Here is a 23,567-nt window from a genome sequence, read left to right as displayed (position 1 = left end):
TGGGAGGAAACCGGAGCACCCGGAGGAAACCCACGCAGACACGGGGAGAATGTGCAAACTCCACATAGTCAGTCACCTGAGGTGGGAAATGAACCCAGGTCTCTGGCGCTGTGAGGCAGCAGTGCGATGAAAAAAAAAAAATCAGTTGTGTGTGATAACACTTTTGGATATAGGAAAAAAATACCACAGGTGATTTGGTGGTTAGAGGGGAGAAAGAAGCCAGTTATGTTTAAAAGCACTTCTGCATATACAGGAAAAAACCCCAACACACTTCAGATCATAAATAAGGATGAATGAGTGGGAGGTTATAGCTCATCACCTACATAAAATGCAAAGCACCAACTCACTGTAATGCTCTGCTACAGCCTGCAACTTTTCATAATTCAATGAAATTTGTGTTTCAAAACTTGTAGTTCAACAATCGAGCTCCTGTGGCATTATGACAGTGCTTTCTACCTACAAGGCACAAGTCCCACATGACATGCAGATTATCATGAAATGTCCAAACAGTTTGATGAATTGCAATCCAGCAAACTCTCCTTGTCTGACTCCAATCTCTTGGTCAGTTCATCCCCTTCATTTGCAGTTGGGCCTTCAGTATCCGAGAACCTACTTTTGCATTCCTTCAAACTCTTCACTTCCCTTTCTCAGTTTTAGATTCTGCTTAAAACTCAATTCTCATCCAATCATTTGGCTAGCCCTGCTAATCTTGTTTGACTCAGTCTTCATTTTCATTATTCCACATCATTTCACTTCGGCATGCCTTTTCTATGGTGCGAGTACCATATAATGAAGATTTGTTTAAGCAGTATGTACTAGGTGCGTATGAGTGTGGGCAGCAAGTCAAAAATACCTGTTAACAGAAGGAATACCATTATTGTACTTTAATATGGTAAAGAGCTTTATGATATCCCAAGGGAGTTGAAATATTGGAATGCTGCTGCAGTTTTAATGCAAAAACCACAACCATGTATGATCAAAGGTCTTCGGAAACTACAAAGGCATTCGAATTTGTATAAGTAATCAAGATTATATCCTTGATTCATTAGGATACACTGTTCTTGACAATGAGAAAACTAAATTAGAAAAAGGTGTTAAATCACACAAGTCTCAAAAAGGTTGCAGAGGATAAATTAAGATTCCAGTTGACATAGTATTGGATAATGTGACTTTTTCTATAAAAGATTGATACACACCTTGCATTTAATATCTTTCTTGATGAGATGGTTCTTGCCTTTGTAGTTGATAATTACGTGTACTTTCTTTGTTGAGTATCCACAAATATCAGGACCTACGTTACAATTGAAACAGGTATCTTTTCAGTTGAAGTTTAATTTGATTAATCAGATTAATCTTTAAACAGTATGACCAATTTCTAAGACATGGAATCCCATATATATCTAGTTGTCATATTTATGTGGAGCTTAAAACATGCGCATGGTGATCTCTGTATTGGGAACACAGAAGAATGCTGCAGTCAGTATACTGTAAACGAGTGCATCACATGTAGCCATAATGGAATTGAAGGAAACTTTTCAGCCTATCATGTTCATCCTATGTGCAGAGAGTGTTCCATATGCTGAGTGCTTCAGGTATTAAGTAATTTGCAGTACCCATAGATCAGTACTGAATTCATTGAATCTTTGGATGCCAAATGAACTGTGGCAAAGCACAGTAATGGCCAACTAACTAGAAAATAAACCAGATGGTCACAGCACGCAGGGAGAACTCAAACAGCATGTCACTAGCCAGCCATCTAATTTGATTATAATCTAAATGCTGCATTTTAAAAAAAATTATGAAGGAAATCAGTTCATAATCAGATATAATGTCTTAACAATGTACTTTGACACTAACCACTCAGTGAACTCACCAAACATGAGATAATATTCAGATTCTCCATGAATGGCATCCTGATCCACATCAGCTGGGAAGAGTTTAATATAGCCACCACCACAATCTATCTTCTGCTCATGTTTCACAGTGAACTGAATCACTAGATTTTTCCCCTCATTGCTGAATGGCTCAAATCTTGCTGAAAGGGCGTAAAACCTAGCGTCCTTGCTGGTCTGGATACCTGGAAAGAATTGAAGCCTTTTAGACATTCACAGAACAACTAATTGTACAATGATATGTGTTAAAGTTATACATCAGAAACCAGCAGTAACAAGGACAGTAGATCAACATGGGATCGGTACAGCACAATAGTACAGAGAATAGGAATAGGCAGTGGGTTCAGATTGTCTCTAATGATATCTATACAAGTGAACAAAGCAGCTGTACTCACATTCACATATTATACACTAAATTAGATCAGGCTGTCCACAAGCAAACTAATCTGCTCCAGTCTCAAAAGAACTTTAAAAGATAACTGCTCCAATACCTCTCGGGCAGAAACTCACATCAGGAATGATACACAAATATAACTGCACTGGACACTGGTCAAAATCTCAAATTCAGGCAGAAAACATGCAGACATTAGTCCTGAAGATGAAAGGCAATTTTCAATATGGAGAGAATCAAAGATATGCTGGCTTTCTTCTACCCAGTGTGTATATCACAGTGAGTGGTAATTGGACAGTGCCACCTTGACACAGTGGCCATCTCCACAATCTTGATGTCTAAACAAGAGTTGCTGAAGTTGAGGGTCTATGACAAGACTCTGGAGGGATCTTGATGGTCGTTGATTTCCGGTCTGTCACCACACGTCAGATTTTTATCCCCTGTTTGCTGACTTACAGCATATTGATGGTGGTACTGTAGACTGGGAAACATTTGTTCTCAGTGCTCAAAATACACAGGAGAAAAGAAGAGAGAACGTTATTTAAATCTGTCAGTTTGAAAATGCAGTGGATGCCATTACAATGAGCTTGGAGTGAATTGATAAAATTTGAATTTGATATTAAGATAAGAGACGGAGTAAAAAAGTAACTGCCTAGCTAAAATATTCCAGTTTTGCAAATATTCAATGGAAAATGTAGTTGTGACCCCACCAATCTGCAAAGTGTTTTGGGTGATAAGTTTATATGTAGAAGCATGCGACAGGCAACAAATGCTGCCCTTACCAGCGACACCCACTCCCACGAAAAGGATAATTTATTATCCTGCAGTTATTGCCTATAACTAAGTATCTAGTTTGATTTGCTCATGACCACAACCCCACAATTGTGGATTCTTGCTGTATTTATTTCACATCAAACACTTAAGTTAGTCACCAACCTAAACTTGGAAATATATCATTGTTCCTTCAGTGTCACTGCACCAAAACCCTGGAACTCCCCCCACCGAATGGCATTCTGGGTTTATCCAGAGGACCACTTAAGAGCAATGAGGGCCAGACAATAAATGCTGGCCAACTAATGACGCTCACATCCCATGAGTGAATAATTCTAAAATGTCACATTTATAGAAAACTTGGAAAACTACTACATTAGAGGAATTAAGCTGGTGATCTTGCAAAGAAATATAACAGGTGTGAAAATGAGGTTCAGATACAGATCAACAAGAATGCAACTGAATGGTGGGGCAGGCTTGAAAAATGCCTATTTCACGTATTCTTAAAACGTTTGCTTTCTTTGGGAACACCAAAATGAAGGATGAGAATAATTCATCAAAATATTATTCCCAGGGCTTTTTTGTTCCAGAAGTTTGTAAACATAAATCAGTATTTTGCATTGTTTTAAAAAAAAGCTTATTCCTTCATTAAAATCATGTCTGGAGTACATTGTACAGATATTTAGCACCTCCTCATTCAATTTTTATTCTTGAATGAGTAGAGTCATAGCGATGTACATCATTGAAACAGACCCTTCAATCCAACTCGTCCATGCCAACCAGATATTCTAAGTTAATCTAGTCACATTTGCCAGCATTTGGCCCATATCCTTCAAAACCCTTTCTATTCATATACCCATCCAGATGCCTTTTAAATTTTGTAATTATACCAGCCTCCTCCACTCTCTTTTGCAACTCATTCCATATATGCCCCCATCCTAAACGTGAAAAGATTGCCCCTCAGATCCCTTTTAAATCTTTCCCCTCTCACCTTAAACCTATGCTCTCTAGTTTTGGACTCTCTCACATCAGGGAAAACACCTTGTCTATTCACCCTATTTATCTCCTCATGATTTTATAAACCTTTAGGAGGTCACCGCTCAGCCTCCAATGCTCCATGGAACATAGCCACAGCCTACTCAGCCTCTCCCTATAGCTCAACCACAGCAACATCCTTGAAAATCTTTTCTGAACTCTTTCAAGTTTCACAACATCATTCCTATAGCAGAGAGAGTAGAACGGAACGAAGTACTCCGAAAGTGTCCTAACAAATGTCCTGTACAGCTGCAACATGACCTCCCAACTCTTATACTCCGTGTTCTCACCAATAAAGGAAAGTATACCAAATACCGTCTTCACTATTCTATGTACCTTGGACTCCATTTTCAAAGAACAATGAACCTGCACTCCAATGTCTTTGTTCAGCAACACTCCTCAGGACCTTACCATTAAGTGTGTAATCCTGCCCTAATCTGCCTTTCCAAAATGCAACACCTCACATTTATCTAAATTAAACTCCATCTGCCACTCCTCAGTAATCTGATCAAGATCTCACTGTACTGAGGTAACCTTCTTCACTGTCCACTACACCTCTGCTCCATCTTCAAACTTATTAACCATATCTCCTATATTCACATTGAAATCATTTATATAAATGACAAAAAGCAGTGGAGCCTGCACCAATCCTTGTGGCACACCAATCACAAGCTTCAGTCTGAAAAGCAACCCTCCACCACTAGTGTATTCTACCTTCGAGTCAGTTCTGTATGCAAATGGCTACTTCTCTTGTATTCTATGTGATATAACCTTGCTGTCAGTCTGCAATGAGGACACTTGTTGATCACCTTACTGAAGTCCACATAGATTACAACCACTGCTTTACCCTCAATCCTCTGTTACATCAAAAAAACTCAATCAAGTTACTGAGATAGGACTTCCCACACACAAAGCCATTGTTAGTATCCCTAATCAGACCATGTCTTTCTAAATACGTGTAAATCTTGTCCCTCTGGATTCCCTCCAACAACTTGGCTACCACCAATGTCAGGCTTACCAGTCTATAGTTCCCTGGCTTTTCCTTATCGCCTTTCTTAAATAGTGGCATCATGTTAGCCAACCTTCAGTCTTCCAGCACCTCACGCGTGGCTCCTAAATGATACAACTATCTCAGCAAGGGGCCTAGTTTCCCACAGAGCTCTGGGGTACACCTGATCAGGTCCCAGGGATTTATCCACCTTTATGTGTTTTAAGTTGTCCAGCATCATCTCCTCTGTAAAGTGGAGAAACACTGATGCAAAATACTCGATCAGTGTTGCTGTCTCCTGCGGTTTCACACATAATCTTTCCCTAGTTATCCCTTTGGCTTCTCCTTAACCCTATTTACCAAAGCTACTTCATGTCCCCTTTTTGCCCTCCTGATTTCCCTCTTAAATATACTCTTACTGCCTTGATACTACTCTAGGGATTCACTCAAATCTCAAAAGAGCATTCTTAAACTAATTAACTAGAGATGTGGATGAGAAAGGGTGAAAGTGGCAATAAAGTCTATATCACCCAAAACATGTATTTTTAGAAAATGACTGTCACTGACATTGCCTAGCTGTCTTTGAGAAGATAGTGGTGAGCCATCTTCTTGAACCACTGTAATGGTGAAAGTTGGAGTGACCACTTGATATTTCAGATCATTGTTAAGAATCAATGATATTGCTCACACAACCCCAGTATAAGTGACAGGTTTAAACAAAATTCAGGAGTGGGAAATCTAGTTCATTTTCTTCTTTCTTATGTCAACGACACAGAGGTCAACTAGAATCCTTTCACTGACATTGGAGATGAAGCCAGCTGAGAATTGAGCATCAAGTCAGAGATCTTCCTCATTTAGCTATTCATGGAAATAAGTTGGTGAGTCACTGCTCTGCCTTCCAACAGGTTTCTTTAAATATAGTGGAGACACTAGCTCATTAAGAGAAAATCAGTTGTCCTACAGGCTGCATAAATCTTTAGTGAGAACGGTTCCAGTGATAAGGTACTCCAGTTATGAGGTTAGATTACAGATGTTAGGCTGATCTCTTTAAAGGAAGAGAAGCAGCGAGAGAAGATTTAACAGACTTGTTCAAAATCATAAGAGGTCTGGATAGAATTCAGAGGGAAACCACTCCCATTTGCAGTACAGTCAGTTACAAGAGGACATCTATTTTAAAATAAGAAGAAAAAACATTCAAGACATGAGGAAAAACTTTAAAACAAAATACAGCAAGGTTAGGATCTGAAATGTACTGCCTGAGTGTGTGGAGGCAAATTTCATTTTGGCTTTCGAAAATGAATTGGATAGTTTGCTTAAGAAAAACTAAAGGCTTATTGGCAAAGAGAGCGCAAGATTGCGCACTAGGACAATAGGAATGGACTAAATGACTTCCTGCGCAGCAACTGCAAATTGCAATATTCCCATTGTCATTTTGTCACTCATTGTTCATGTTGGACAATTTAGTAGAAGTAACCTGAAAGCAGATGTGTTGTACTGTACATAAATCATCTTCCCTAACATTAGTGAGTAGTGCTGCCTTAACATTAACATTTCGGGTGTTAATTAGAACCTCACATGAGAGGAAGAAAAATACTTACCAATAACATTTAACCACTGGTTTGGCAACAAAACCATTAGCAAATGTAAAACACCAGTAAGGTTACACGGCTCACTTTTTAATAATCAGGTGGGGAGGGAGTTTAAGTTTATTGCTCTCATACCATGAGACAGTCTGGAGCGCAAGGGAGTTCACATCATCAGTATGTGAACTCCATCGTGATCATGCAAACAGCTCTGCTACATCATATACTGGGACACTAAGACCAAATATACAGATGAAAGGGGGTTAAGAGGGTTAGGAATAGTTCAGGCAGTGTGACATGCATAATTCAGTGGCGATTTTCTAAATCGCACTGTTTTTCCCCTAAATATTTCCAATAAATCCTGCATGAAAAATGCTGTCCCCCACAGACAGAAAGATTTGATTATCATATAACATTAAGTTTACATAGACAGTTTGTCATAAACAGATCTACAAATCTTTTAATAAAAAAGGTGATAAGGATAAGACAGTGAAGATATTATATTCCCAGCTAATGTTATTCATGGACAAGCCTGATTCCAGACTCTGGCTTAATAGATTTTTGTTTTGGTTTAACATGTGCTATATTTCAATGAAATATCACCATGATGCAGCAAATTTAGTTTTTAATGACAAAACAGAAATTTATAACACAAAAAGGAATTTATAACACAAACTCCATCAACAAACTCATCGACCTGGACCCAATATACCGGCCACTACAGCGGACAGCTGAAACTGACAACCGGAAGCGGCAGGGACAGGCCACTATAAATGCCGGAGGAAACACCACAGAAGCGCTTCACAGGAGGCTCCCAAGCACTGAGGATGTCACCTAGACAGGGGACGAAACGTTTTCAACAAATATTTCCAGCTCGGCGAACAGAACCATAACAAAAAGGAAGATAAAGGGAGCAAACCAAGTAATTTACATATAACACAGTTTGAAAGATTTTGAAACAAAAAAACACAGAACAGAATCCCTATCTATTCCAACATTATTACACGGTGCTTTTTAGAGGATCAATTTGGACTTGATGGAGCGAATGGTGTCCTTCTGCACTGTAAGGATTCCATGAATAAAATTCTCAAACTAGAGAGAGTTCCCTTCTCTAAAAGATCAAATGATATACACACAGCCTTGAGTGTTTGATAGTCTTTTCCTTGATTTACAAAATAAAGCATTCTTCGGGGGAAGTTCTTACATTTGACCCCAGTTAGGTCTTGTGAACTGCCTTTAAAACCTTCCCAATCTATGCAATTATCCCCAATCGAGAACATTATTTCTGGATTGTTCTGAAATTGAAAAGGCATTAGCTTGCTACTATGTTTGCTCTCTCTGATCACAAACTCACAATACAAACAAATTCACACCGTGACTCCAGATGGGCCACAGTAACTGCTCTCTGAGGCATACTGGCTTGAAATCATAGCTCCAAAAACTCTGACAAGTCAATTATTAAACTTCTTCATACAACCCACATGCCACTAATTCAAAATCCAAATTCTAAACCAAAATTCTCTCTCACATACCCTACATCACAAAAAAGCAGAACTTAAAAAAAAAAATCCTCTTAAGGCTTTTTCATTCAATGTACAAAACACAAAGCTAAACGCTATATGAAGACATAACAACCAAACAGCTAAATACTATACAAACAGTGATATATAAAAGCTGACAAACATCAAGAACAAGATAGTTGGAGACACCTGTTTAACATATGAAACTGGATTTCTGGTGTTCAGCCCATTTATAGGAGTTAAAAATGCAAATATACATAAATGAGCTCCCAGTTCCCCTAAAAACTTCCTATTCTGAAGTTGCACGTGTAGCTGACTTAAACAACATTCTTTCAGAAATTCATCAAGCATATTTGAGAGTAAAAATCAAAGGTCTGTCATAACAGATAATCAAATAGTAAGAATAAAACTGTATGGAGACATTGGCTGTAAAGGCCAGGGACACTGACGCACAGGGATACACACAGTCACGTCCACATCCGTGCACATTCCTCACCCAACTAGATCCAACATGGACATCAAAACAGTGCTGAATCAAATCACTGGATTCGAGAGCTTGAATGTTCTGTTCTTAAGTCAAAACTAAGTTAAAGCCTTAATGTGTTCACTCTGTCATAAGCACAACAGTATAACCATTTTATCCATTAACACCATATGGATCTCCCAGGCAACAGACTGAAGTCACATGCCTTCCTAGAAAGTGTTGTATTTAGGTCAATCTCCAAACCACTTTCACCTTAAAAAAATATTAAATATAATACATATTTATCACAAGATGGTCAGAGAACAAGGAAATCACATGGCTTGAAGGTAGATCAGAATAGACACAGTCTGCTGTAGAGATGTTTAGAGAACAATACTAACAGACCTAAGAGCAAGAAGCAAACCTAGTCTCATGTAGCATAGCACAATGAGAAGTAGCAAAGGAAATTGGAACTCTAAATTGATCCAATATGAAAGTCATTCAAATAGAGCAATCCAACATTTGGTTCCTGTTCTACATTGCCCATTCTCCACTAGAGTGGCAGCAGTGGTGCCGAAACTGGTTTAAAAAGAGAGCACAAGCACAAGAGAAAGAAAGCGCATCAAATACACAGAGAAGCTCTCCCCAAATTATAATATAGCCTCCTAATTTATGGTCAGGGTAAAACAAAGAATAGCACAAAATAGTAACAGGATTCTACTAGAGCAGTACCTCAGTGTTTCATTGACTTTACAAATTGAAAGGACAGAAAGAAACAAAATCTATACATTTGAAAAGTTCTTACATATTAACAAGAAAAGTCAGGAGTTCACTTTAAAGAGGCATTGCCATGAATTTTATATACACACAACCTGCAGCAGTAATTCAAGGATCTAGAAGTAATAATGAAATAAAGTCAAAGCTCTTGTTTCCAAATCAAATTAACCAGATTTGATTAAGCAGTGAAGCCCTATAGAAAATGTTTAACTTCCTCAAACTTGAAGGGTAACTTACCTTTGTCTTTCTCCAGATCTCCATAAAATTTTCCAGCTGTTAGTTTGAATTTGCCATAGTCCGATTTATGTTTGGATTCAACCCATCGGCTCTCCCAGGCATCTGAAATCAGAAATGGGTGGTGGCAGAGAAATCAATAAATAACTTATCAATCTGCTAGTCACATGCTTCCACAGATCTAAATTTCAGAACAAAGTTACATTCACAAATTCGGGTAAAGAAAGAATGGATGGATGATGGAATACTCTCACTGATATGTTGCCATTCATGATCAAAGCACACTACAGTCAATAAAGTATCTTAAAAGCATATGACATGCAGCAGTCTTGCACCTAGCAAGATCAAACAGAAGTGAGATAATAACCAACAACAGAGATTACTGGTAAATCTCAGCATGTCTGACAGCATCTGTGAAGAGAAATAAGTGTTAAAGGTTTGTGTCCAGTGACCCTTCTTCAAAGGGTTCTTCAGTTCTGAAGGGCCAGTGGACCCAAAACATTAACTCATATTTCTCTCCAAAGATGTTGCCAGACATGCTGAGATTTTTCAGCAATTCTTTTTTGTTTCAGATTTCCAGTTGCCTCGTTTTCTTTGAGATAATGACCAGATGGTTTGCTCTTAATTCTGGTGAACAAGGGAATAAATATTGGCTCAGTCAGGTGATGGGCAAACTCACCTTGGCAACATTGTACTGGAAGTCATTCACATGGAGGAGTGGAAGAAGAAGCATGAAAAAGAATACAATAACTATAGGAGACAGTACGGTATTATAGGAGAAAGTTTGAGGAGTCGGGTCCAAAGTGAAATGCAAAACTTCAAAAGTAATTTCTAAACTCATATCAGAGCTACATGCCAGTTAAAGAATTTGATGCTTAATTTATGCTGCAAAGAACTAAGTAAAGAGGAGATTTTAATTCATGGAGTGCAGGAACCTGTACTCAGGAAAGAAGGAACTGCTTCCGTGGGGATGAGTTCCACTTAAAAACTGTGCGGAGATTATAGAACTACAACTATGGATAGAGGTTTAAACTAAAAACTGGGATGGGGAAAGAGTTTTAGGTGAAAAGAAAATTCATAAATCGAAATAGAAAAGCTGAGGCAAAAACGTCGCAGTAGATTTGGGTAAAAACAAGCAGAGCAAGTCAGGGAGAAACAGAATTTGATAGAAATAGTGCATTAACAAGACTTATGCAAAAAATGGAATTAAAAAAGTAAAGTTAAAAGCTCTTCACAAAAAACATTAAAAGAAGACAAAATAAGCAGCACAAATATAGAGATAATGATTTCGATCTAATTTCCTTAATCAGACATGATTACAAAGTGGCCACCCTTCCTTTCCCTTTTGGTTCCCCAACCTCTCTCCAAGTTTTAGATGGAATTACCACAAGGCTGGTTCATAACCTTCACATCATCCATCATTGTTGTGTTTTCATTTGGCGATGGTTTGACAGTTAAAGCATCTTGCTGGCGTGAACCCTCCTTTGTTATCCAGACTAGGGACCAGCAACAGAACACACTGGGTAGGTTCTGGTTATAAAATAAGCATTGTTCAGCAATAACTATTCCAAGGTATACTAATTTCAATAATATAGACAGAATGGAAAAAGGGCAAGTGTTCTCCTGATGGTAAATGATGGCATAAATATAGAGAAAGGATTTTGACTCAGGTGATCAGAAATAGAATATAAACAGACTAGGAACTTATTTTTAAAAGGGCTCATTTTATTGGCTTCTTCAACACTTGTTTAATACTCTGTCTAATGGATTAACAATATATCTTTGGAGCTTGTAAGAAAGAATGTAATAATCATGGGGACTTCAAATCTTTATACTGGCTGAACTAACCAAATTCACATCAACAGTCTCGAAGAGGAGTTTGTCAAATATTTCAGGTGACCGTTCCTTGAAACAAAAGGTTGAGGAACCATATCGGAACAAACCTATTTTAGACTTAGATTCATGTAGTAATCTCAATCTCTTCCTGAGAATCACTTTATTGATTTATGGCTCTCTAAGGGTGCTGAAGATAGCATCAAATTAAAAAGAAGAGGTTTACGATGTTGCAAGGAGAAGTAGCCAGCTTGAAAATTGCAGGTGTTGTAGAAACCAGCAATGAGCCAACAGAAGTTAATATCAAAAGGAAAAAGGATAAAAGTAATATTGCCTGTAATATGAAAACATTACAGAAGCTTTTAGAAGTATGTGAGAAAGGGGTATAATAGCTAAACTAAGCACTGGTCCCAGAGAGGCAGAGACAAAATAAATCAGATATTTGAAGTGAAGAAATGCCAGATAGGTTGAGCAACTATTTCTAGGCGAAAGTGAGTACTGCAGATGCTGGAGATTAGAGTCGAGTGTGGGGTGCCGGAAAAGCAAAGCAGGTCAGGCAGCATCCAAGGAGCAGGACAATCGACTTTTTGGGCAAATGCCCTTCATAAGGGCTGATGAAGGGCTTTTGCCCAAAACATTGATTTTCCTGCTCCTTAGATGCTGCCTGACCTGCCTTGCTTTTCCAGCACCACACTCTGAACAACTATTTCTGTCTACCTTGACAGTAGAAGGTATAAATTACATGCCAGAAATTGAGGGATACCAAGTCACTTAAGATCAAAGAACTTGGGTATTCAAAAGTATTGGAGAAACTTCAGTAAATAATAGCAGGCAAACCCTCAGGATATAATGGCTTACAACGTGATTTTTATTAGCGGTAGCTGCAAAGATAGTGGGCACAATTATGAATTTTCAAAATTCCCTATATTTGTCCCAGCTGATTGGAAGTTAGCAAATGTAATATAACCATTCAGAAAAGAGAGAAGACAGGGCAGTCACTAGGGAAATGTTGCAATCTACTATTAAAAGGATGGAACAACATAGTTTTACAATAGGAAAACTGTATTTAAACACAGTAACAAGTACGTAACAAGTGTCACTAAAAGGTACTTTTTCTTACCAACTCCCCCCCCCAAAAAAGATAAAATTGTTACAGATACAGATAAAGGGGGTGGAATAATATGTGAACATGAACGGATGGCTGAGTGGCCTCACAGTACCAGAGACCCAGGTTTGATTCTAGCGTCAGGTGACTAACTGTGTGGAATTTGTACATCCTCCCTGTGTCTGCATGGGTTTCTTCTGGGTGCTCCAGTTTCCTCACAAAGATGTGCAGGATAGGTGAATTGGCCATGCTAAAAAATGCCCATAAGAAATTGTAGGTTAGGTGCATTAGGCAGGGGAAATTTAGAGTAAAGGGTCTGGGAATGGGTATGGATGTGATACTCTTGAGGGTTGATGTGGACTTGTTGGGCCAAATGTTTGCACACTGTAGAGAAGATTGCTTCCTGTTCAATCTACCAAAGAGTAGGAACAACAGGGCATCTTCAAGCTGACAAGCTGCAATTTGTACAGTGCTGAAAAAACTTTGTGCTTCAGCCTTCGTTATTTACAATAGGCATTCAGATTAACACTTCCAAGTTTGCTGCCCAAAACACAGCTGGTAAGATTGTCAGCTATGAAGAGGCCAGGCAATATGAGACTGCAAAGATATACAGACAGGTTAGCCTGAGTGAGAGCAGACAGTACAATATAGAGAGATGTGTGTTAATGTTCAGAAAGACTTGTCTATACCCTTAGAAGGAAAACAACAAATGTATTTACACAAAACAAAGCAATTAGGAAAGCAACAGCACGTTGGCTCTTATTACAGGAGAATTTGAGTGCAAGAACAAGCAGCAATTGTATAGCACTTTACAGTGTGCATTTTGGTTTCCATGTTTAAGGCAGATTTTTCCTCTTTCGTGAGTGTAGACTCACTAGATTAATTTCTGTGACGACAGAGTTCTCCATGATAAGAAATGGGCAAACTGGGCCTAACGTGTTCTCAAGTTTCGAGGAACGTGAGTTGACATATTTGAAGCACACCAGATTCTGAAACAGCTTGACAGTAAATATTGAGGATGGATTTCTAGCTGGGAATTCGAGAACAGCAGGCTCATGTGTCAAGATAAGATGTTGATCATTTCGGATTGAGTTGAGAAATTTCTTCAGTCAAAGATGGTTAAACTTTGGAAATCCCTACTCCAGAGAGTGTGAATGCTCCATCATTGCGTACTGTATATACAATCCTAAAATTGCTGAACGTTTTGGTCTCTCAGGGTATCAAGAGACTATTAGAAGCAGGTGCAAAATAGAGTTGAGGCAGAATGCCAGTCGTGGCAAGAAGAATCAATTAATTTATATTCTTCAGTATTGCTCATTTTCTTTAAATAGACACATTTTCTCTCCTCTTCCCCTAAAGCCTCAAGGCGTGATTGGATACAGCTGCTATGCACATGAGCACTGAAGTTACTTTACAGTACTCTATTACATACTCCTTCCCCAGCATTCAGGGCACTGAATACTCCTTTCAGACAAAACAGTGAGTTACTTGTGCTTCTTTCAGTTTAATATGTTACAGTATTGTGTTTGCTATCTTCATTGTGGTCTCCACTATGCAGAGTGGGATGGGGGGGGTGAAGACAGAGGATAAACCAAGAACAGAGGGAATGACTGCTTTGCAAAATGTAAAAGCATGGCACCCACAAGGGTGACCCTAAGTTTATGCTATCTATAATTCCGTCTCTCCACCCCACTCCCACCGTAATAAAGCACCGTTTAGGCAACATATTAATATGGGATAAGCCAAAGAGAAAGGAAAGCAGGACTTCCAAACTGACCTCTGTCCAAAGCTTCCGACACTTTTAGTGAAGTTCAATTTAAGCTTTAGGAATAGCATCTCATTTTACTATTAGGCATCTTATAGATTTTCAGACTCAATGTATCGAACAATTTCAGATCGTAGCTTCAGCTTTCATTTATTTGGATAACCGATATTTTTATTCTCTTATGGGAATGTCACTGGCTGGGCCAGCATTTGTCATCCATCCCAAGTTGGCCTCAAGGTGGCACTGGTGAACTGTGTTCTTGAATTACTGCAGTTCATGTGTGCTGGAGGTTTCCCACAATGACCTAAGGGAGAGAATTCCAGGATTTGATCCAGCGACAGTGAAGGAACACAGATATATTTCCAAGTCAGGATGGCGAGTGGTGCTCCCATTTATCTGCTGTGTTTGCCCTTCTAGATGGAAGGAGTTGTGGGTTTGGAAGCTGCTGTCTGAGGATCTTTGGTTAATTTCAACAGATAGAACACAATGCTGCTACTGAGCATCGATTGTAGAAGGAGGTTTCTTTGTCCTGGATGGTGTCAAGCTTCTTGAATGTTGATGGAGCTGCACCTATCCAGGCAAGTGAGGAGTATTCCTTCACAATCCTAACTTGTGCCTTGCAGATGAGGGACAGTCATTTGGGCTGGGAGGTGATTTAGCTACTGCAGTAGTTCTTGCCTCTGACCTGCTCTTATAGCCACTGTATTTATATGGCAAGTCCAGTTGAGTTTCTAATCAATGGTAATGCCCCATCATGTGGATAGTGGGGGATTCAGCGATAAAACAACAACAAAAGAACAAAACAGCACAGGAACAAACCCTTCAGCCCTCCAAGCTGCACATACCATTTTGCTCTTCCATATTAAAACAGTCTTCGCTTACAGGATCCGTATCCCTAAATTCCCTTCCTATTCATGTATTCATAAGGTGCTTCTTGAATGTAGTTTCCACCCATCCCCTCTCGAAGCACATTCCAGGAACTCAACACCTTGTGTATGAAAACACTTAGATTTGGATATGTTGCTTAGAAGATTCTGAGATAAGATACACATGCATTTGGAAAGACAGGGTTTGATTAGGAGTAGTCAGCATGGCTTTATGCATGGGAGATCATGCCTCACAATTCTTCAATGAAGTAACCAAGATGGTTGGAGGGTAGGACGGTAGACAAGAGTCTATATGGAATTTCAGTAAGGCCTTTGATAAGGTTCCACATGGTATGCTGCTCTGGAAGGTTCTTATAGAAGTGTATAAGATCATGAGAGGCATGGGTGGGGTGAATGTACTCAGTCTTTTTCCCAGGGTTGGGAAATCAAATACATCAGTTTAAGGCTTTTGTTTGGGGGGTGGGGGGCAAAAATAAGAAGAAGGGGAACCTGAGGAGCAACTTATTTTTTTGCACAGAAGGTGGTACACACATAGAATGAGCTGCAAGTGGAAGTGGTTGAGGCAGGCATTAACAACATTTAAAAGGCATTTGGAAAAACACTTGGATCGGAAACGTTGAGAAGGATATTGGCCGAGTACAGGAAAATGGGGTTGGCGTTGATGGACGTTTTGGTCGGCATGGACCAGTTTGAGCCAAAGGGCCTGTCTCCATGCTGTAGGACACTACGACGCTAATTTCCACCTGCACCTGACCTTTCAAAATGTATCACCTCACATTTGTCCAGATTAAACTCCATCTGCCATTTTTCTGCCCATGCCTCCAACTGATCTATATCCTGCTGTATCCTCTGACAATCCTCCTCACTATCCACAACTCCACTGATCTTTGTATCATCCACTAACTTCCTAAATAGACCAGCTAAGTTTTCCTCCAAATCATTTATGTAGATCACAGACAGCAGAGGTCCCAACACTTGTGATATTAAAGAGTTAATCGGCTCTGCTGATCTGCAAAATATTGAATGCCCCGGGGGTAGGGTAGTGTGTCTTTGTCTTATAGAGTCACAGAGATGTACAGCATGGAAACAGACGGTGGAATGTGGGAGGTTCCCATCCCATGCCATTGGGATGATTTAGGTGATGAAAAACAATAAGAACATTATAGTTGGAATTTGACTACTCCCTGTAGTTACAAAAAACAATTTGGAAAAGATTTGACCATTAAGGGATGATTTGCATTGTGTCTCTGGAGGGAAAGTGGTCACGGCATTGTATCATAAATGGCATGTGACTGCGAGGGAGTGAATGGGGGTTGTCTTGTGAGTATTACTGACTGACGTAAAGATTTTGTATAAAGGAAGGACTGTTGCCTTTTTTCAGAGGGAGCTTCCCTGGACACACTTCAACAGCATGGCAAAGAGTGATCAGGGATTCTCCAAAGCTTGTTCAGGGAGAGCTTTTGCCACGACCCCATAAGCTCTGCAAGGTGGGTTCAAGGTTTCTCCAAAGCTTGTACTGTACCGTATTTATTAAATTTGGTTGCTTGTTCATAGAAGTTGGCGTTTGCAGTTGCATCAAGTGTGTAAGAACCTCAGGAAAAAAAGAAATCAAATACACTGATCCCTGTAGAATACCACTAGCCATGACCCTCCATTCCGAAAAGCATCCTTCCACTGCTACGCTCTGTTTCCTATGACAGAGTTAAGTTCATCCTCTACCAATTTCTTCTCTTTTGTGAATACTGACGCAAAGTATTAGCTTAGGACAATGGTGAATGCCTTACAAAGAACATTACAGCAGAAGAACAGGCCCTTCGGTCCTCCAAACCTGTGCCGATCTGTATCCTCTGCCTAAACCCGCTGCCTATTTTCTAAGGATCTGTATCCCTTTGCTCCCTGCCCATTCATGTACCTGTCTAGATACATCTTAAATGACACTATCGTTCCCACCCCTACCACCTTCCTCTGGCAACACGTTCCAGGCACCCACCACCCTCGCATAAAGAACTTTCCATGTGTATCTCCCCTAACCTTTCCCCTCTCACCTTGAACTTGTGACCCCTAGTAATTGAGTCCCCCACTCTGGGAAAAGGCTTTTGCTATCCACCCTGTATACCCCTCATGATTTTGTAGGCCTCAATCATTTCTCCCTCAACCTTCATCCTTTTAATAAAAATAATCCTAATCTACTCAACCTCTTCATAGTTAGCACCCTCCATACCAGGCAACATCCTGGTGAACCTCCTCTGCACCCTCTCCAAAGCATCCACATCGTTTTGGTGATGTGGCGACCAGAACTGTACACAGTATTCCAAATGTGGTCAAACCAATGCCTTATACAACTGTAACATGACCTGCCAACTCTTGTACTCAGTACTCTGTCCAATCAAGGAAAGCATGCCGTTATACCTTCTTGACCACTCTACTGACCTGCGTTCCCATCTTCAGGGAACAATGGACCTGAACACTCAGATCTCTCTATATTTCAATTTTCCCGTGGACTTTTCCATTTACTGTATAGCTTGTTCTTGAATTGGATCTTCCAAAATGCATCACTTCACATTTGTCCAGATTGAACTCCGTCTGCAATTTCTCTGCCCAACTCTCCAAACTATCTATCTATATTCTCTGACAGTCCCTTTCACTATCAGTTACTCCACCAATCTTAGTGTCATCTCAAACTTGCTGATGAGGCAACCTACACCTTCCTCCAAATCATATATGTATATCACAAACAACAGTGGTCTCAGCACAGATCCCTGTGGGACACCAATGGCCATAGCTCTCCATTTTGAGAAGCTCCCTTCCACTATCACTCTGTCTCCTGTTGCCCAACTATCTTATTGGAGATGGTCATTGCCTGGCATTTGTATAGCACTAATGTTACTTACCATTTGTCAGCCCAAACCAGAATATGGTCTGGATCTTGTTGGATTTGAACAGGATTGCTTCAGTATGAAGAGTTGTGCAAACAGTGAACATCCCCACTTCTGATTTTATGATGGAGCGAAGGTCATTGAACAAGCTGCTGAAGATGGTTGGGCCTGGAACATTACCCTGAACAACTCTTGCAGAGATGTTCTGGAATGGAGATGACTGACCTCCAGCAAACTCAACCATCTTCCCTGTGTCAAGTATAACTCCAACCAGCAGAGAGTTTGTCCCCTGATTCCAGTTATGTTAGACTCTTTGGTGCCACACTCAATGATATGTGGTCATGATGTCAAGGACTATTACTTTCACCTGTGGAATTCAGTTCTTCCCTCGATGTTTGAACCAAGGCTGTAATTGAGGTCAGAAGCTGAGTGGCCCAGACAAAAAACTCAAACTGGGCAAAAGTGAGGACTATAGATGCTGGAAACCAGAGTTTAGATCAGAGCGGTGCTGGAAAAGCACAGCAGGTCAGGCAGCATTCCTGCTCCTCGGATGCTGCCTGACCTGCTGTTCTTTTCCAGCACCACTCGGATCAAAACTCAAACTGGGCTTCACTGAGCAGGTTGTTGTTGAGCGGGTGCTGTTTAACATGGTTGATGAAACCTTTCATCACTTTACTGATGCTCGAGAGTAGTCTGATGAGGTGGTAATTGGCTGGTTTGGATTTGTCCTGCATTTTGAATATCAGACATATTTGACCAAAACTGATAATGATTCAGCTAATCCCATTCACAGAATTTTGATCAGAGGCTACTAATTTGTAACATTAACTTGGTTTATTCCTCTTCACAGTTGCTGCTGGATCCGATCATTTCTACTTTGTTGACCATCTCCCCTTTCCTACACCCTTCTCTACTTCTGTAAGGGCTTAATTCCCAGTATCCAATTTTATCCAGTTCTGTCAAAGTTCATCAAGTTGAAACATTAACTCTGTGTTCACAGATGCTGCCTCATGTGCTCAGCATTCCCTGTATTTTTGGTTTTTATTTATTGAAAAGACATTTTTGCTGTTTACTACCTATTATAGAACTGCTTTTATCCAACTTCTTATAGAGACAGATGTACAGCACAGAAACTGACCCTTTGGTCCAACTTGTCCATGCCGACCAGATATTCCAACTCAATTTAGTCCCACCTGCCAGCACACGGCCCATATCCCTCCAAACCCTTCCTATTCATATAACCATCCAGATGCCCTTTAAATGTTGCAATTGTACCAGCCTCCACCACATCCTCCGTCAGCTCATTCCATACACGTACCACCCTCTGTGTGAAAACGTTGCCCCTTAGGTCTCTTTTATATCTTTCCCCTCTCACCCTAAACCTATGTCCTGTAGTTCTGGACTTCCTCACCCCAGGGAAGAGACTGTGTCTATTTATCCTATCCATACCCCTCATGATTTTAAAAACCTCCATAAGGTCACCCCTCAGCCTCCTATGCTCCAGGAAAACAGTCCCAGCCTGTTCAACCTCTTCCTATAGCTCAAATCCTCCAACCCTGGCAACATCCTTTTAATTCTGTTCTGAACCCTTTCAAGTTTCATAACATCCTTCCGATAGGAAGAGACCAGAATTGCACACAATATTCCAACAGTGGCCTAACCAATGTCCTGTCCAGCCGCAACATGACCTCCCAACTCCTGTACTCAATGCTCTGACCAATAAGAGGAAAGCATACCAAACACCATCTTCACTATCCTATCTACCTGCGACTCCACTTTCAAGGAGCTATGAATCTGCACTCCAAGGTCTTTTTATTAAGCAACACTCCCTAGGACCTTACCATTAAGTGTATAAGTTCTGCTAAGATTTGCTTTCCTAAAATGCAGCACCTCGCATTTATCTGAATTAAACTCCATCTGCCACTCCTTAGCCCATTGGCCCATCTGATCAAGATCCCGTTGTAATCTGAGGTAACCTTCTTCACTGTCTTCTGCTCTAAGATTACTTAATTTCTTTGCTATCTCTGTTGTATGCAGGGCTCCTTCAATAACTGCTAGCAAGGGTTTTAAATACAGAATAGTCCAAAATTTTACAACTTCATCTGTATTAAGACACACAACTCTCTCATCTTGGGCGGCATGGTGCCTCACAATGCCAGGGACCGGGTTTGACTCCTCCTTTGGGCGACTGTGCAGAGTCCACAGACATTGTCCCCATTTCTTCATGGGTTTCCTCCCTCAACCCAAAGATGTGTGGGTTAGGTGGACTGGACATGCCACACTGCAGAGTGTCCCCAGGCATGTACAGGCTAGGTGGATTAGTCATGGGAACAGATTTACAGAGATAGGACGGTGGTGGTGTCATCTGGGTGGGATGCTCTTTGGAGGATCATGTGGACTCAATGGGCCAAATGGCCTATTTCAATGCTGTAGGGATTCTATGGAAACTGAGCTGCTGTTCTGAAAGCCAACACACAGAAGAGCTGGAAATGCACAGGTGTGTGCTTTTTAACCAGTAAAGTATTTATCTCTTGAGGGGGGACATCCAAGATACTCCTGATAATGCATTGTTGAAATGAGCAATGTCAGTCTGGGAAACATGCCAAGAACTCATTAAAATATTTTGAAACAATCATGTTGCCGTGCTCACTTTCCAACCCCAGAACTAACTAGAAGCAAACTCTACCTCAGCCAAGAAACAGCAATTTTATTTTGCTTCTTAAATCCTACACCTGTTGTTGACTGATCACAAGTGGTATGGAAATTAAACGATACGATACGATAAAGTTCTACCCTGGCAACTCCTTGGACAGACACTATGACAATGTGAAGGTGATGTCGAACTCATGTAAAATAGTAGTTTGACATCAACTGGAAAATTGTACCTGGTTCTGGGCACAACTCTTTCAGAAAGATATGAAGGCAATGGAAAGAGTACAGAAGACATTTATAAGAATGTTTCTAGGGATGAAGAATTTCAGTTATGAAGATAGATTGGAAAAACTGGGACTCATTTTCCTGAGAAAAGAAAGCTGAGGGGAGATTTGTTTGAGGTATTCAAAATAATGAGGGGTCTGGAGGAAAAAACAAACATTCCCACTCACGAATGGATCAAGAACAGGAGGGCAAGAATGAAGGTACTTGACAAAACCAAATGAGTAAAAACCTTTTTTAAGCAGCAAATCATTAAGGTCTGGAATGACTGCCAGAGTGTATGGTGGAGACAGGTTCAACTGGAACATTCAAAAAGGAAATAAGGTTGTTATTTGAAAAAGAATAATAAGCAGGATTACAGATGATAGGAAAATGGAACTGAATTGCTCATTTGAAGAGCTGGTGCAGATATGATGGTCTGAAATAGCTGAACAGAAGGGAAGGACCTATACTAGGAGATTTACAACTTCTCATTCTTACTACTATTTTGACAAGATCAAAAATGTAAGAAAATACTCTTTGAAAATAAAAGCAAATTTGTACCCTGCTTAGGCTTCAGTTAGAGTTAGAGTCATAGAGGTGTACAATTCAACAGTGCTTTTTCATCACATTAAAACCACATTTAAACTGTAACCTTCAAATTTGATAATTTGCTCCTTATGTCTCAGAAAGAGGACTGCATCTGTCCAAGATTATTTCACAGTTGTGAAAAATATTAGTTATAGAGTCAGATGTACAGCATGGAAACAAACCCTTTGGTACAAGTCATCATGCCGATCAGATATCCTAAATTAATCTAGTCCCATTTGCCAGCAGCATTTGGCCCATATTTATCTAAACCTTTCCTAATCATATACCCATTCAGATGCCTTTTAAATGTTGTACTTGTAATGACACCAGACTACTTTTTTGGTGGTTCTTAATTATTGTCTACCAATCACTTGGTGCGATTAGTTCATTTTGCCTGCTTTAAAGTGCAGGTCATTTGTTCTCTCAATCATTTCCACAATTTGAACAGAGTTTGAACACTTTAGGAGATTACTAGCTTAAACCCTTGCTTTGTGGGGGGAGTTCTCTTGTGGCACAATGGTGGTGTCCTTACCGCTGGACCAGGAGGCCGGGTTCAAATCGCACATGCTCCAGAGGTGTGTAATAACATCGCTGAACTGGGTAATCAGAAAAATAGGTTAAACCCTGCTGGGATTCTCCCCCAGCTCCTTTGTTCAAACATCAACCGTCACATTTACAAACCACCTGGATGTTGTAATTATCCTGATAACGTGACATGTCGATACCAAGGTTACAGTTAGAAGTGGATCCCAGTCTCTGTAACCTTGTACTACGTTACTTTGTATTTTTAATGAAGTAGCAACACTTCAGTAGAGAATAAAATGGAAATAAATGAAAATGAATCATGCTGATCCTGCAGGACAGATACATAGTCAAGATCAGCAAACTTTGATGAAACAAGTTACAAATAGAATTAAAAAAAGGTGAAAATTATCAATGCATTTCCCAAGGATATGTAGTTCTCTGGAACTGCAATGTTGAAAGTTAATCTGACATTTCTACCATCTAGAAGGACAAGGGCAGCACATACATGGGAATACCTGCAAGTTCCCCTCCAAGTCACTCATCATCCTGACTCTCAAAAGAACATTAGTACTTACAGCAGGAGTAGACAATTCAAACCCTTTAATACAATCATGGCTAATCTCACATTGGCCTCAACTCCACTTTCCTGCCCACTCTCCATAATCCTTTGACCCATTACTAATTAAGAGTCTTTCTCACTTTTCCTTAAACTGACCACACTGAGGTAATGAATTCCACAGAACTCTTTGCAAGAAGTAATTTCTCTTCAGTGTTTTAAATCTGCTACCCCTCATCCTAAAACTACAATCTCTTGCTCTAGATTGCTCCACATGAGGAAACAGCCTCTCTACATCTACTTCATCAATCCTCTTCAGCATCTTATGAGATGGCCTTAGGGAACTACAGCACAGAAAAAAAACATCCTTTGGCCACTGTATCTGTGCCAAAAACAACCAGCAGACTATTCGAACACTATTTTCCAGCATTTGGCCGAAAGCCTTGTATGCCTTGGCATTCCAAACGCAATTCTTCAATGTTACCACCTTTTCGGCAGTGAGTTCCGGATTCCCACCATCCTCTAGGTGAAAAAGAGTTTTCCCCTCAATCTGCTCAAAACCTCCTGGCCCTTACGCTTTCTGGTCATTGATCCCTCCACCAAGTAGAAAAGATTATTCCTGTCTATCCTAGACCCCCCCCCTCAAAAAATTATACAACTCAAACATGTCTCCCTCCAACTCCTTTGCTCCAAGGTAAACGTCCCCAGTTTCTCTCTCCCTTACTGAAACTCTCCAACCCAGGCAACATCCTGGGTAAATCTTCTCTGCACTCTCTCTAACACTTTCACATCTCTTCTATAGTGTGAATTTCAGAACGGACACAATGCTGTAACTGTGGCCAAAATCAACATTTTACACAGT

General features: G+C 40.1%; 2 protein-coding genes across 2 annotated transcripts in view; one reads left to right on the top strand and one right to left on the bottom strand.

The window, feature by feature from the left end:
• LOC122565132 (calreticulin) overlaps positions 1–23,567 on the bottom strand; it is a 42,415-nt gene that overhangs the window by 16,572 nt on the left and 2,276 nt on the right. The window contains exons 2-4 of the mRNA XM_043720791.2: positions 9,658–9,759; positions 1,874–2,077; positions 1,197–1,291 (exon numbers count right to left, since the gene is read on the bottom strand). Coding sequence (XP_043576726.2) covers positions 1,197–1,291; positions 1,874–2,077; positions 9,658–9,759 — 401 coding nt within the window. The remainder of the gene's footprint in view (positions 1–1,196; positions 1,292–1,873; positions 2,078–9,657; positions 9,760–23,567) is intronic.
• The window catches only part of cunh19orf44 (chromosome unknown C19orf44 homolog), a 55,789-nt gene continuing 46,184 nt past the window's right edge, over positions 13,963–23,567 (top strand). The window contains exon 1 of the mRNA XM_087976191.1: positions 13,963–14,071. Within this exon, the coding sequence (XP_087832317.1) occupies positions 13,980–14,071 (92 nt within the window). The 5' untranslated portion in view covers positions 13,963–13,979. The remainder of the gene's footprint in view (positions 14,072–23,567) is intronic.

Source organism: Chiloscyllium plagiosum, unplaced genomic scaffold (assembly GCF_037043375.1).
Source record: "Chiloscyllium plagiosum isolate Xiang-an unplaced genomic scaffold, Cpla_swu_hap1 HiC_scaffold_28, whole genome shotgun sequence".
NCBI classification, from domain to species: domain Eukaryota; kingdom Metazoa; phylum Chordata; class Chondrichthyes; order Orectolobiformes; family Hemiscylliidae; genus Chiloscyllium; species Chiloscyllium plagiosum.
The sequence above is the reverse complement of the archived record's forward strand: the minus strand, read 5'-3'. Positions and strand labels throughout refer to the sequence as shown.